The 16,642-nt window shown below is 42.9% G+C and overlaps 1 protein-coding gene across 1 annotated transcript in view; it reads right to left on the bottom strand.

The window, feature by feature from the left end:
- Nucleotides 1-1,991: 1,991 nt before the first annotated feature.
- PAX9 (paired box 9) overlaps nt 1,992-16,642 on the bottom strand; it is an 18,990-nt gene continuing 4,339 nt past the window's right edge. The window contains exons 3-5 of the mRNA XM_009887015.1: nt 6,713-6,762; nt 5,049-5,072; nt 1,992-2,246 (exon numbers count right to left, since the gene is read on the bottom strand). Of these exons, the coding sequence (XP_009885317.1) occupies nt 1,992-2,246; nt 5,049-5,072; nt 6,713-6,762 (329 nt within the window). The remainder of the gene's footprint in view (nt 2,247-5,048; nt 5,073-6,712; nt 6,763-16,642) is intronic.

Genomic DNA, 16,642 nt, shown 5'->3' with positions numbered 1-16,642 from the left:
AACAGTCCTTAAAAAGTTTTCTACTGAATAACAAGGGTTTCAGCATCTCGCTAAAGCTAAACAGCTGTCGAATGCCTTTGAGGCTGAAGAATACGGGATCAGATCCGAGATCAGTTCTTTCTTTCCTTAGGGCCATAATACAATACCTGTGTTATTCATAGAAATACAGTCATGGTAACTATTTTTTAATGCAAAAAGCAAAGGTGGCAGCAGCCAGTTGAGTCCATCTATATTTCAGTGTATATACTGTACATAACACATGTACTGGTTACTTAGATTATTTTGAAAATTTACCCACAGCTGTCTCAATGATGAAAGCTGGAAATCCACAAAGAGAGGACTGTATTTTAAGAGGGGACTGTATTTTACCTTCCCACTGAGTGAATGTTTAATATGGTATGTAGATAGAGCAATATTTGAAAAATGAAGTTTTCTCCTCTGCTTTAACTATCTCTGGTGTAATTAAAGTTATTGCACAACAGTTATAAAAATACACAATATATTAATGTTCTATGGATATGAAATGTCACACCAGGCTTTTTTTTTTTTTCCATGTTCATATTCTGAACATACCTACAGCATGTGGAAAGCATTCTAGAACAATAATCAGAACTTTATTATTGCCCAAGGAAAACAGGTAAATTTTCAAAGATCAGAACGTTAGCTCTCTTGGGATTAAAGTTGAAAGTAAAATAACTGGCACAGAGTACTTGCCACTGGATACAGAAATGTAGAAAGGGAATTTGTTAATATTAATATCTGTGTTTGTAGCACCACCACCAGTATACCTATAAGGGAAAAAGAAATGCTTCAGAACAACAATGTAAACTTTACCAAGAGCCATATTTTACATTCATTAAAGCAGAAATCAAAGACAACTTCCTCATAAAAAAAATTACAACATAATCTTGGGGCCGAAAATGCCAGAGACAAGTGAGCTGACAATGATGGTACAATTCTGTTTCTCAGTGGGTTTCTTGACTGACATGGCTTTGTGCGCATCTCTGCACAGGTTACCCACTGATGGCATTTTTCTCTATAGTTTTCAGGTTTGTTCAGATATTTTCCACCCATTTCTGTTTGTACACTTAACACAAATGTGGTATTTCGTGAATCTGGGAGGCTGGGTATAGCTGTGGTGTGTTACTTGGCTGGATTTCTGCCTTTGAATCTTCTGCTAAAGAGATAACTGCATTTATTTCATGAAATGCTGAAGCCTCCACTGTAGGCACGAAAACACGATGAAAAAAAGCTTACCTAAACCTCATCACCTGAGGCCATCACACCACCACGCAAAGACACAGAAAATAGCTAGAAAGGCACCTTTTTAACGTAAAAAAAAATAGAAATAAATGTACTGGAAGGTGAAAACAAATGCTGTCAAAAGCCTATATATACAAATGGATAAAAACACAAATGTATTACTACTGCCTGACGATGGCGACATGCCAGAAGAATCTGAGAGCCGCCTATTGCCTTGCTTCTATATCTGATTACCAAAACCCAACAAAACAACCAAAAAGTGATCTCTTAATAGCAGTGGATTGTATAACCTCATCGATGAAAGGGTTGTTCTCTAGGCAATTCGCAAACGCCTCCCGTTTAGCCGCCTTCGCTGATTCGAGGCATAGCAGAATTTTCTGTGATGATTTTTCTTTATTGATTTTTACACAAATCTTAATAACAATTGCACATTTAGAAAGTCTGTGATGATTAAGAATAAATACGTGTGGTTTGACCAGGAGAGAGTGGGACAAGGCTCCACGAGCCCTTTGAGGGACTTTACTGAAGGTCTTTGCTTAAAGAGCACAGCCCCGCACTTCTCTCAGTTTCTGATGCTGTCTTCAGCTCTTTCAATCCCAAAAGCCTTACGGCAGACCAGTCACGAGGAGAAATGCCAGGTATCGCTGGCACGAAGAGAGCAGTCTGGGAGCCAGGCTCAGGGGACAGCCAGCCAGCGGGCTCGTGGTGGTCCTGGACCAGCTCCTGCATCAGAGAGCGGAGGCCGTGACCGAGTGGCTGCCCTCCCTGGCCGTCTGCATGCCCTTGAACGCCAGCGAGGCGGAGATGTCGCAGCTGTGAGGGGACAGCGGGGTGCCTCCAGCGTGCTGCCAGCCGTGGCTCGCCATGTAGCCGGACGGAGCGGCACTGTACGTCATGTAAGGTGACACTTGGGCTGGTGTGGCGTAGGGAGGCATGGCTGGTGCCGACACGAAACCGCTGACGGCCGGGAGGCCGTTGGGTGCCTGAAAGGAAAGGGAAAAACATTTCTAAGAGACTAAGACGCAGTGGATCTGCTGTAAAAGATGCTGCCCTCAGATGCTGCTGGGGCTTCATACAAGACCCAGGGCCAGTGGGGACACCCAGAGAGCCACCCATAACCACTCCGCTGGATTCCAGGGGCACAGTGGCCCCCTTGTGCTTTGCTTTTAAGACCAGCTACTCTGCATCAGCCCTGCACACCTCTCCCAGCAGCCTGGCCCAGGCAGGGACCAGCAGCACATGTTTAGGGAACACACCCCAAGAGCAGGGGAGGAACCGCCAAGCTCCCCCATACACCTGCCTGCCTTCCTGCAACCTGCTCTTCAGGGTCTCCTCAAGCCCACGGTTGCATCTAATCACTACGTTTGAGAGCTACTGCTGGAGGTATTTGTGATGAGTTTGTCCCATCTCTCTTGCTGAGCACCTTCATCCTCCCGGCAATGAGTCCCATGGGTTGGAGCAGGTGGGCTCCAACATTTACCCACCTTTCCCAAATTTCGCATGGGGTGGTGGCTGCTGTGGCCAGGCCCTGGCAGGTAGCACTGTAGCAGTTTCAGCTGGGTGTGCAGTGACCACGGCCATACCAGCGGCAGGAGAGACAGACCCATGCCAGTGCCTCACCTACCCCAGCCCCAAAGGAGGGTGGGCTGAGCCCTGAGCTGCAGCGGGCAGGCGTGGGCACGGATCCCAAACCAACGCTCACCAGAGCAGAGAGGTAATGAGCAGCTGGGGGAGGTGGAACATCTTAAACTCTTTGGTAACTGTTTGCTCAGAGCATGAGTCAGAACTGTCGTATTATTTTTATTATTGATGATGTCTTTTAAAAAATCTGTTTTCTAGGTACTTGGGATATAAGCTTGCAAGGGTTCTTTGCTCACAGCTTCTCCTGGTTTCAATAGGGCTTCTGTGCACAAAACAATTGCAGGGCTGGGTCCTTTCCTGCAAGCTATTTTCCTAGGTCCTCCCGTAGGCTGGGGAGAAGGGTTTCTATTGAAATAGAGAAGGGAGAGTCCTTCAGTCTGCCACGGTAGGATTTCACAATGAATGACTCCTTATTTAAATAAAAAGTGCTCGGTGGTTTATTTCACACCCTGTAAATGCTTCTTCAGCAGAACAGGTACAAACCAAGATCATTTATCTTGCTTAAGTTTCAATTTGTGTAGTGCTTATGTTTTAGGATTTGGGGTGGCATTTTTTCCCAGAAACGTTTCCTATCTGAATATGAAAGAACAGGTATTGATTCAGCAAATCATGTAACATCTGCTACACCTGGTAGAACCGGACCCAACCTGGATAGTGCAGAAGAAATGAAACACACTTTAGTTTCTGCTAAAACTTCACATGATGGTAATATTTCACTTGGTCAATTCCTGTCTGGATTGCACCTGCCTAAATTTCCAGTATTTACCTCCATAATGGCACTGGCCTGATTTCAGGCTCATGAGTTTCCTACCAGTGGAACTCACAGTTCCATTGGCTGGACTATCCTCTTGTTGCCACTGGGGAAACCAAGCAGTAATCCTGCTGGAGTCAATATAAACGAGTACAGCAATCTAAAACAGCAGGAGGCAGTGACGGGATCCTAGCCACAAGCCTCCGATAGGTATATTAATTAGTACAAAACATACAGCTGCAGCAGCAACGTAATTGTCATTCCAAATCCATAAACACTTTGTTGAAGCTGAACTTGCCTTATTCTTTTGAAAATCCAAATATTTGACCTGACCTTCAACTCCAATTACACATCCCCTACTGTGTCTCAGAATTACACTTTAGCCTCACCTCTAAATATCAGTGTTTTCAACAATGCTAATTAATACAAACCTTCAAATAATTGCACTGTAAATTAGTACACTTCTTAAATCACATGGAAAATTATTTCACTGAATTTACTGGAAAGTAAAAAGTGTGACAGGCCCTAAAAAGTTGCTGTTCTCCAAGCTCCCTGCCTATTCCACTGTGTAAAGTGCTTTTCAGAAGAATGTGAAACAAGAAAAGAGCACCTCTCTGTTTTTTCTAACAAACTGCAACAAAAAGCTTTTCATGGAGGCAGCAGAGCCATTGGAGCCATTTTGTACCACTAGGACACCAAGAGCCACAACCCAAAGGGATCCTGCAGAGAGGAGCACTACAGAAACCCCGATAGGGGTGCTGGAAGGAGGAAAGACCTGGGGCAAGTCCCTGAATAGTCTCATAGCCATTGTGGCAGCACAAACGTCCAGTCCCTGAGGCTCACAAGAGGTTTTTCAAACTCTGTGAGGCCACCCTGCTTCTCCAGGCTTGCCCGCTCACAAGCAGGCTGGTACCAAGCAGTGGGCTCAAGGATGTGCCCGGAAACTCCATTTCAAGTAAGATTCCTCACAATGAATGGTCATGTCCGGTGAATCCTCAGCTGTGCTTTTGAAAGGATTCCTCCTAGGCCACAGAGGAGGATCATGTCCCTTCAGCCTCCTGTGTTGCCACTGTTCCCCTCTACCACGTATGGCTCCGGGAAAAGCCAAAGTCCTCGTTTGCCATGGAGAAGAGAAAATGCTTCCCATATGCTGTACAGACTGCCATGCCATAGGATGCTCTTCAACCACTGGCACTTCCTCTTAGAGCTCTCTAGAAAAGGCAGATGCTCTAACAACTTCTCATCTGAGGAAGAATAAGTCTGTAAACGCACCCTTCAAAGTTGTACATAGCGCTGCATTATGCCGAGGCAAAATACTGCTCGATGCAATCACATTGCCACGCACCTCTCCCCACCCCACCATCACAGGCCAAGAGGACATGGGTAGTGCCACCTGTGAGAAAGGCAACTTTTGGTCCTCAAGAAATTACTTCCTGCTACGTCCAAATGCTGTGTCCAGGCAACAAAAAACAGTCCCTGGAGCTGATGACTATGTCTGTACATGTAAATAAAACTGACCAGGGCCAATTCTTTGGCCCCGAGGGTGAGCAACGCCATGCCCATGGCTCTCCTCTCTTCTGCCGGAAGCAGAGTGGCCTTGTCCACGCAGCCTGTTGGGCACGGTCCCTGGGCTGCGCCCTGCCCGGCCCCACGCTGGGGCACAGGCTAGATCTGTGCCAGGCGCTGTGCCAACAAGCCACCTGTTTGCTGGTCCAACGATCCTTGAGCCCATGTCCTGGCCTCCTGCAGCTCCTACAAACAAGGCTGCCAGCGGTTTCTCAGCAACCAAAATCTGATCACTTTGCATGACGTGGGGCAAATCTGAGCTCCTGGACAGCTCGCATTAACTCAGGCATTGTTGATGAATATTTAATCCAGCCGTATATATTTTCCTCCACTTCTATTTATCATTGTGTGGCCTTCCTTAGTATGGTCTTATGGCATGAAGTAAAATGAAAGCCTATGAAATGTAATTAATGGAGAAGCCCCAGTTTGTTATTGAATTACACTGGAGGTGCTACTTGGGTTGTTACTGATAAAACAGACGGGACGTGACTAAAGATACACTAGTTTTTTGTAAAAGCTTAATTTAAAGGAATACCTACCCTGATGTGTAACAGACAGAACAACCCTTTCAGCCTATCCCACCACCACCCTCCTTTAGGTAAATTGCCACTGGGGTAAGTGATCTTTTTATAGTCTCTAACTATTTTGAACATGAGAAGGATCTTGCCCTAACTCCTGAGGGCAGGACGTGGAGGCAGTTGTATAGGGACCACCAGTTGCAACCTGTCAGAGGCCACCAGTGCTGGAAAGCTGTTGTCACTGCCTCGCTGACTTAATGAATCACTGCTACAAAGCTTTACCACTCAAAACCATGATGATGTGAATGCCAGTAGGTGCCTTCAGCCAGCCAAGCAGGCGGCACTGGGATGGGTAAGGACTGGCCCGGCACGGAGAGCAGTTCTGCTTCAGGGGAGGTTTCAGCCATACCCAGGCAGCAACCAGAGGCCTCCTCTGATCTGAATTTAAAACTGAGCTCATAGAGAAAACCTCACCTTCTGTGATTTAAATTTATGCTGCTTTAAAAAAAAAAAAAAACAACTGATTTTCATCTCTGACTTTCATCAGTGAAGGACTTGAACCAATAATTTTAACCACAAGAGTTTTTACTTCTAAACAGCTTTAGATACAATGTGTAGGTTATCGGAAGGGTTGAATCTTGTCTGTCAATCTGGCACTTTTTACAAACATGACATTCACTTAAAATAAATGGAGGGGATTAAGTTCCGTGACCCTGTATATACTGGATGAATAATTCATCCTGCAGTATTTCAATCAGAGGAAATGAACACCAAAATCTAAACATTCATAATTAGGAGTGCGAGAACCCCATGGTGTTTATGGATTTTTAAAACCCTTAGAACTTGTTTTAAGTGCAGAGCTTCTTGAACCTGTTTTTTAAGTTTTATAAATATTTTTTTTCTTAATTTAAACCATTGCTTTTCAAGGGAAATCTAATTTTTTAAAGCAAACAAACAAACATGCAGTTCTAACTAAACTAGAACCTCTGCTGTGCAAGTGATAAGGGTTCCTGTTTGAAAGTGCTTACTGTCCAGCTTCTACAAACACCGCAGAGAAACATTTGCTCGGAATTGCTGCTTCTATCAAGGCTTCGAGACAACTGATGTATTTGCAAATTTTAAAGTGGTGTTCAAGACCTAGAACGCACAACTTCCCACCAATTCACAAATTCAGTTAAACATGTTCTCGCAACGATAACTGCAAAACAACAGTGGTTGGGTCAGGATTACAAGTTGGGTCTGGTGCCTTTCTGCTGAGTTACTGCTGATACGCACCAGTGTCACTGAAGGGAATACCCGGGGCAGAATTCAAAGCCAAGGTGGACATAAAGTCTTGCTTTAGGTCACATAAAATGATGCTGCTGAAACAAATGGACTGCATGTATTTTCACCGCTGAAGTTCAGTAGTTTTAGCAATTTATTAGTTTTAGACACTTTAGGTACAATACTAACTACAGACAACTTTTGTTGCCGTTGTTTTCAGTCTGTTTGGGATTTGGGACACAGAGGGGGTGGGTGGATGAAAAGCAAGTCTAGAACTAAGATTATATGGGATTGTCTTCAGAACAAGTAATTTCCATTAGCTGTTTAGACTCCTAAAAGTCAGAAAAGTTCCTCTCCAAATCAGGCACAACCCTCCCACCCCCCTTGATTTCTGTTATGAAGGTTATGCTGGTATAATGTGTCATGCAACTTCAGTCTTCTCTCTCCTGCATGGTAAGGAGACACAGGGCACAAGCGTTCTGGACAATCTTCCCAATCAGTCCATGTTGGACAAACTACCTGGCTCTTCTTTTTTTCTGCCTTGGTCATGTTAATACCAGAGAAACAAGTTAGATTCCACTTTCAGACATCATGGTATAAATCCAAATTCTATATCTTAATTAATTGAGATTATTTTTATTTATTTAACCCCCTTCTCTATTTTTGCTTCTTTGCCTTTTGCTTGCTAGGTATGTGTCCTCTCTGTATCAAAATTAGACCCTCTCCCTGCAATCCATTCCCACGTGGCTTCTAAATGTTTCAGAAAATGACCCAGAGTCACCTAAATTTTCTCAGAAACAGCATTCAAAATCACAGACCTGCATTTATGTTAGTTATTATTTATAGCAATAATGCAAATGACAATTTCTGGGTTACATTAATAAAAACAAGAGCAGATTTGATGCCTCAGGTAGATGCCACCTCAGTTTATAGTTCAACTCTAACGTAAGCATCCAAAAGAATGTAAATGATTCTTCTTATTTTAAAGCTACTGTGTCCAATTATTTGAATCGCTCGCCCGTTGTAATGTAGTTGTTACAATATTTCATTAAACAGATAATTTATTGCATAGACTAAGAGTGTATGTTTTGTAGAAGTATTCTAAATGTCTAGGAAAAAAAAGTGTTTCTGGAGAAACAACATAGTCTTCAAGCTCGAGTTACCTAATTCACCAGCCCTAATGAGCTTGGACAGTGACTCAGCCCGAACTTCCCCGCTGGAATCAGCAGAAGTTCAGCCTGTGTCAAGACTTGGGGAACACACCTCTGGTGAATAAGGTTGCTCTTTCGTTTGTATTTCTCAATTCTAACACTGACTTGGCTGGAACGAATCCTTCCTGCCCTTGGATCAGCAAGCTCAGCGCGTTGCCTTGATCCTTCAGCACGGAGCCTTTCCCCGAGAGCAAACGAAACAAATCTGCTGGGGTATCCCAGCCGCCTGACTGGGAGCAGCAGCTCCCCAGCGAAGAGGAGGGCGGGCAGCAGCTTTAGCTGCAGGGACGCTGCCGCAGCTCCGCAGACAGACACCCTCTCGCCGCTCATTTTGCAAAATGAAAACCACAAACACCTTCTGGAAACGCTGAATCTTTTCTGAATGTCCTGAAAGCACAGTCGCAAAGTAGCTACTGGAGAAGTCATTTTTTCCACCACAAGGCAAAAGCATAGCAGGGAGCAGAGGTGAGTATCTAGTCCTTCAATCAGAAGAGCAAATTATCTTAAAAACCCAGAGGATCGCTCACGTTCTTAGCGACGTGCGCATAATCAGTCAAAAAGGTTATGGCAACAAGACTAGGAGCAATCAAACACAAACTGCAAACATAAAGGAAGCAAACATGCTAAACCTCCCTTTTTAATTGGAGGTTAAATATGATTTATAAATCAAAGCAACATACGGGTTCCCAAGGGAAGAGTAAACAAATTTTCCAAGTAAAACATCAGCAGCAGGCCTGTAATGGAAATCTCATTTAGGAAAAGGGCATTACCTAAAGATGTAAGTAATACACCTATGTTTCTTTTAAGGTTTTAAAGCTAGTAACTTTAAATAATACTTTGGTAGAACTTGTAGTTAACTAAATTACAGCTAAATTCTGAAGTTAAATTCAGTACTTCAGCATCAATGGGAAAAATGACACGATCCTACAAACACTCATTCAGATCAGTGGCCCACTAAAATTAATCTGCCTACACAGGTAAGTCAGGGTTACCTAAAGAAGAAGGATTACAAAAGTCAGCACTGAGTAAATTTCTCCAGTTTACAATAACATTTTTCATTAAAAATCTTTTTAAGAAAAATGTAATAAAATTGCTAAGGTGCATGTGAATAACCTAGTCAGAGTTGGCCCTACAAACCAGTGTTTGCTGTCTTTTTATAATGCTGGAAAAATTTCTTGCAAAAATCTCATATTAGATCATATTAGATCATGTATCCATATTCTTAGAGGAATTAACTTCTTTTTCTGAACATATATCCCCTTCAATTTTCTATTCATTTCTCTGCAAGCAGAGGAGAATAGAACAGACTCTGAGAAACGAGGACATCGTCATTAAATAATTTTGATGTCCAAAAAACCTTGAACAGAGGAAGGAACAATTTGTAGGTAGGACAATACTTTGAAACATATGCCATTATTTTCAAGGAAGACTGGACAGCACTAATACACGAGAGTTGAGGAGCTTTTAAAATAACACATGGGCAGTGAGTTTACAGGCAGTCTGTTGCTCAGCTGAACTAGGTTGATTCCCAGAAGACCGAGCGTCAAAAAAAGTGGGGAGAGACTTTTCAAGAATAGGGAATTACAATATTTCTGTTTCGCTGTAAGTCGTACGAAGCAATGCTGGTATTCTAGTTGAAGTCACAATTGATAAAAAAAAAAAAGTAATATGCATGCTCGAGTGCTTTAAAATTCCAACATAATTAGTTGCCCAATCCTATACGGTGTCCTTTACAAAGATGCCATTTTCGTTACAGTTATTTCTCCTGTTACTAAATTCAATGCATTGCAACGTACTGCATGAGAAAATCACACTACTTCCTTCTAAAATAATATTCTTTCCCTTAATAATGAGTGGATCCCATTCCCCATGTTTAATGTGCTTTTTTATTAACTTAAAGTTGTTTCCTTTACTTATAGGCATCCCCAGCTGCACTGAATAACACAGAAATCAGATAATATCAAATGAGTGTTTTAACTATAGTTGCGACATGCATCAAGATCACTCTTAATTATATTTTCTTATCAAATTTTAAATCTTGGCCTCTTCAGGGAAATAAAAATCCACTTTTGGAAATAGTAATGGTAACTTGAATTTAAACACCATCACCAATCCTTTCCTAAAGGAGCCAGGGGCGTTTTATGTCTTTTCCAAAACAAACTACAGCAGAAACAAAAGTTTTTTAAAAAACCCTCTTTCTCAGAGGCTGAGGAATCCACTACAAAAACAACAGAGGAAAAGAGAGGTAGGAGAAAAAGGCACAATGGAGACAAGGTGGACAGAAGTTGTTGTAAAACCTAAGCATGCTCCTAGGGAAAAGCGGGGAGCAAGGATTTCCGATGCTTCTTCAGAGGAGGGATGGGTTTAGATGGTTTTCACAGTGAAGTGAGATCTACCACATATGGCACACACTAATATGTCCACCTAAAATATCTCCCAAACACAGATTAGTGTGCAAGGGCTGTACGTTCACTGAATGGTTGCTTTCCATTCATACTCCAGTTTAGGAAGGATGATAAAAATGGAAGTCACTGCCTTCCCAGTCAAGGTGCTGGGTCTTGGGTTATATCCTATTATTTAATGAACCTCACAAACGGACTACCTTAAAGTGGAGTGAAAACAAATTCTGTTTGCTGTGAGCACAAAACTTAATTTTGATGACAAAGACACAACTTGAGTCTCCCTTGAACAGATATCCTGTGCTTACAAGAAGAAAAGGGAAGTTCAGAAAGAAAATCACGCCGTATGAGCAAACTCCCTTGAGTAGGAACTAACAACAGATTCCCATCGTTTTAGAACAGATTTGCACAATAATTTCCCCTTGGTATTTGGGCGAAATTTGGACTCAGGCAGGGCACCCATGGACATTAAACAAGCGAATACACTGAAAGGAATCAATATTTGGTCTTTCTACTCTGATGGTTAAAACAACAATGTATTAGCAAAAAGTTCTATGAAAAAATGCCTTCTTAATATAATATACTTCACAATATATTGAAATTTCTCTGTGTCCGTAATGAGGTTGGAAGAAGGTGATATTACAGACACAGAGACATCAGAGGGATTCTTGATGGCTAGAAACTGGGCAAATATGGGGTCAAACTGGTAAAGTCCCACTTTGTCCGCTTCAGGCAGAGCCAAAACAGCGGTATGCTTTGTCTAACAAACCTCTGATGCTGCAGAGACAACTACTGGGTAAGCTGGTAGGTTAACGAGGGTGAAATCCCAGCTCATCAATTACTGAATGCCCATTGTCATTATGACTAGGTATGTAGGTGATTCCTAAGAGCTGATAAATTGCCACAACAGACAAATTCAAACACACCATACAGTCTTTATCTACTTCCCACTCTACCGCAAGCACCACAAGACTGAACAGATCAAGTCCTATCTCATCCCCCTGCCCTTGTCACTCTGCTCCTCAGCTGTGGTAGGTTTCTCCCACCACTTGCTTTGCAGTCCCTGGTCCTGGTTGTCATGGTAGAGCTCCTGGTGGGTTGGGGCCCTTTGAGCAGAGGGTTCTCAGAGTGCAGTTTGAGTGTTGTTATACCATTCACTCACCTCTCTGACTTTCTTTATTAGTTTCATCCAGGTGGAGTGCCCTGAAGCCATGTGGGTTGGTGGGCAGGGCACTGTGTTTTGGCCGTGGAAGCAGGTGGCCAGTAAGAGGCAGGTCTCACAAATGGGGTTCGAATGGGGTGCCATCCAGATCACCTGGGAAGGAATCGGGTGCATGTAGTGGGATCAGCTCATGCCCCTCACCCACAACATGCAATGACATGGATGCCTAGACCTCGAGCAAGCCGGCTTAGTGACAGTGTTTTAATAGCAGGCACGTGTCTGGAGATCCTAACGAGAACGGCATGGAACCAGACAGCCTCCAGGCAAAGGTCTGAACCCCTGCACCAGACAGGAACTCTACTAACAGTTCTGCTAGGTACCACTGCAAGAAAGCAGATAAGCACCTCTCCTCAACACCTTCCCTCCCCCCAGGTAGGAGTGAGGAGCGGGAGGTCTGGACCTTCATCGTTGATGGATTTTGCACAGACCCATAGCAGGAATCCAACTGCCTGAATCCTGAGTTAGAATGTAAGATGCCAAATAAGTAATCTGCTAATTATTTTTTTCCAATCAATAATCTGTGTAGGAGGGTCACGCAATTGGTCTTAACATTTAAGGTCACATTTTCATTTTATCCCCAAAGAAGTTACCGTATGGCGTAGGTTCTAAGCACTGCAGGTAAAAACAAGTACCAATGCTTTGGCCACCGCATATACAGTTCTTTGTTCATCTACAATCAAAGATCAGGAACTGAATATTTACATTGCCTATATTTTCTGTGCAAATAATTGTCCAGAATTGCACCCACAATTATTTGCAATCACTTGCCCTAAAATGGATCCTTCCCTTCATGTGCTGTAAGCCCAGGGAGCTCGTGACCCCTAATCAGAATGCAACCAAAGGACAGGGAGCGCTACCCCAGCAAAGCCCAAAACTCAAGCCACTAACTCAAGCTGATGAAGTTCAGCTGAGACAGAGGTGAAGTGGTCGCTGCTTCGGGGTTTGCCCAATATGTCAGAGGAAGACTTCACCCAAACCATGTTCACAAAGTTCTCTGAATTAGGAGGAGTGTTTTCAGCAACTCCGGTAGATCCGGGATCGGGCCTCCAAACATCTCCCTCTTTCCTGGAGCGAGTTTGCAATAACCACTTGCTCTTAGACTCCAGTTACAAGTTTTTTCCCCGTTAATGAGTATCAGCTCCCTTTGGCAATATGCACATCTGCTTCCTGCAATGCACACAGCAAATAATCCTGAAAAAAAAATCCTTCCAAAGCTATTTGCCTCTCAACAAATCATACAGACATACGTCTACATTTTCATACGAGTGTAAATAAAGACCACCGTTTTTTCAGTTTGCACATCCATGACGTTAGTCCAGAAAGTCACAAGCATCAGATGTCTGAAAACTGCATTTTAAATATATTTTAATAGATATTTATTAAATGTTTTAATTTCAAATGCAGGGTACAAATGGCTTTGTATTTCAGTGATTTCAGCTATTTTTTTCATAATGCAGCTGTCAGTATAAGCTGTGTAATGCATAAAGTACTCAGAATATTCATGCTTTGTATTAATAATATAATTATCTGCAGAAGCCATTCCCCCAACACCACACTGAATGTGCATCTCCAGATAAATACTGCAATATAACTGAGCTCTGTATGAAATGCGTATGACCCAAAACTGTCAAGCTCTCACAAAAATCTGTTTTCAGTTTCTCTGATTCATAGTCACTCTGTTTGCAAAGCAGTGTGACAAACTTTTGAATGTGATGCACCAGGAAAACATAATGCAATTGCTTGCATATAAACGACAACTTGGGACGCCAGGTAATTAAAAATGAATAGAAACTTGACAAGGCACCTCTGTAATTTCCTGGGGAACGTTTGGTACAGAATCACAGTCTGCCAGGCAGAGCTTTCAACTCCTCAAACCCAAATACTGAACAACATCGCAAACAAAGGCCCCAGAGACACCAGGAAACTCATAATCCTTCAAGTGAAAAATGTTCTACACCCAGAGGTTCAGTTTCGTGTTAAACGAGTGTGACTGTGTATTGCTGGGGCAAAAATATGAAGTCTTCCTGCCTCTTTTGTGGAGTCTTTTCCCAGGCTGAATTCCCACTGACGTGTGGGACAAGGGGTGAAATGCAGCCGTTCGAACCTATGGAAGAGCTCAGCCTTGGCTGCCGGCGGACAAGGCTGGGAGGTCAACAAGAGTTTTGCCTGAAAAAAGCCTACGGGATCCCGTGTGTCAAAATAAATGTATATCATCTAAAAGGAGGGATCAAATAAATATATTTTAAAAGTACAGAAGACCTTGTTCCTTAGGCTCAATTTTTCTAGTCTTTCTCATGCAGAGGGAGTTTCCAGGGGATTTCTTGAGGAGTAAAATATTATCTTACATGACTACGACTGGGGAACAAGTCCTCCACTCGCTACTGGACAGGTGAACCTTGAAGTTTGCTGATGCTTAAAATGTATAGCTGATATTTGTTGGAAACAGCAGAATTCCCTGCCACTCACACAAAACCCTTTGTTACTGCGCTTCAGAGCACGTTCCCTCTGCTCCTGGTGTGTAATTGGAAAGCCTAAGTAAAACAGGCACACTTGATTCCCTGCTGCTCTACTCCTCTTGTAGGCACCGCTGACTTTGGTAATACAGACATAAAACTGGAATATTACAGAGCAGTCACTTCTCTTCCCTGGGTGAAATCTGCTGTCTGACTTCTAAAGACCCAGCTTTTGTAACGAGCTTTGCCCAAAGGACATGAGGAAAACAGCATTTACCCTGAAGTCCAAAGACAGAGCCTATTTCACCGTAGTCCTTCTGGCACATAAATTACGACTGTGGCTTCCCCATTTTCCACCATTCCAGATACCCGCTTGCCACATCCGCACAAATGAACCAATGTTCTCTCCTGTCCCTTGCTCATCTATTTACACCCAAAGCAGTCCGCATTGCAAGAGACTATGTAAAGATCTAGGACCATCAGAGCCTTTTGGTGAGACTTTACTGTCACAGACTCTCACCCCAGACCCACTGTGCTTCAGCGAACAGACAGCTAGTAAGTCAGTGCTACATGCAGGAAGAATTTAGCTCATAAATTTCACTTTGCCCCTGGTCGCAACAGATCTTTTGACAAAAAGAATGTTGCAAAAACTGCAAAAAAAAAGCACATTTTCACACCCTTATCTGACATGAACTTTCTCTGCATACATTTTAAATTAGCAAGGTAGTACACTTGTGACAGACAAAGCAATTCATGTACATGTGAACTAATTCTCTGGTAAGCAAGCTGAGTACTACATGAATAGTCTGGTCTGTATGTTAGAACTTCCAAAGCCAAATTCTATTTACCCATGTTATTATGGGGAAGGAGCCGGGGGGAATCTCCTCTGTGTCTTCTGTTAGTGAGCAAGGTTCTGAAAACGACCGGTTCAGATAAATACGTTTTAGCTTTTCTGCCCTGTTAAACTCTCGGGACAATGTATTTTGATAAAAGAATTCCATTTTATTAATAGCAATTTGCTCCATTTTTAAATAGCAAATATGTTTAAATTACATTTATCGGGTGATTTTTCAGATTGAACAAAATGTTAAGACTGGTATTGACAGTAGAACAGTGATATATTACGAAGATGCAAGCATAAATATTGAAAGAGAAAAAAAAAAAAAAAAGATAAAAAATAGTTTCCAGCACCAGCATTGAAAATAACCGGATGTACATAACATTGTTCCTCAACACATCTGTTGAGGTAAATGAGATTCCAACAGAGCCTATGAGCCGGATTTCAGCAGAATCGCGTGCAGAAGGCCCAGCCTGGAACCTAAGACAACGCAGCCACAGTACAGCTCTTCTTAACAGAACAATGACAAGCTATTTCCATCATTTCTAGTATGACTGCTAACACTTCATTTGTTTCATTTTTAAAGAAAATTGTGGAAGGATGAATATGAACTCTAACTCTAATTCTACCTTTAACCGTACAGTCGTGGCTATACTACATTGCTCATTATTTGTAATATGAAATGAACAGAATAATGGGATAATAGAAAAATGTAATACGAAACAAATCTGACAGCATTAAGGGCAGTATATTGTTTGTAAGGCAATATATGGAATAAATTGGTTGTTCACTTTTGGGGCCTACGGTATTTCCCGCTCTGCCTCATTCACCTCTTTGCAAGTGTTCCCACAGTTTGCGCTCCACATCTTGAATTTGAAAGGGTCTGATTCAGCTACTTTCAGCACCAAATCCGCGCTACAAAAGTCTCCTCAACATGGAATCCAACACCAAACACAGAACTCGAAAAATCCATCCGAACCCTCTGTCTTTGAATGGGCACACACTAAACAGATCACAGATTTTCCTCGACTTCGTTATAACCGTGACAAATGAAGGGCAGGGAAGTCACAGTCTCAGAGACCTGCGATACGTTTTGAAATGTCTCCATCGCACGGAAAAAAAAGTTTACAAAAACCTGTGCTTTCCCAACTAGTAACAGTTGAGCCTTTTATGGCTGTTCTCCTGGCATGGGATTTGATTAGCAAGTACAAAGATTTAGACAGAGATTTATTAAGTAACAGTTATATTGTGTTGTAATTAAAACGTAGGAAATTCGCCGTCTACTTAAGCGTTTAAAAATGCTTAATGTAGGAAGCAATTACACCTCATTTTCAAATTATTCCCCTGCCTACAGAGCACGCTGCGGACTGGGGAAAACGCGGCTTTAAGGGCGGTGGCGGCGGGACGTGCCCGCTCCCAGGGCCCGGGGCGGCCCGGCCGGGGGCGGCGGAGGCTCGGGGCCGGGACGGGGGTTGGGGGGGGGGTAGAGTCCCGGTGGGCGGCGCGGCGGAGTCCGG

The sequence above is a fragment of the Charadrius vociferus genome, unplaced genomic scaffold, assembly GCF_000708025.1.
Source record: "Charadrius vociferus isolate BGI_N301 unplaced genomic scaffold, ASM70802v2 scaffold14, whole genome shotgun sequence".
Classification (NCBI taxonomy): Eukaryota; Metazoa; Chordata; class Aves; order Charadriiformes; family Charadriidae; genus Charadrius; species Charadrius vociferus.
This window is presented reverse-complemented; position numbering and strand designations above follow the sequence as displayed.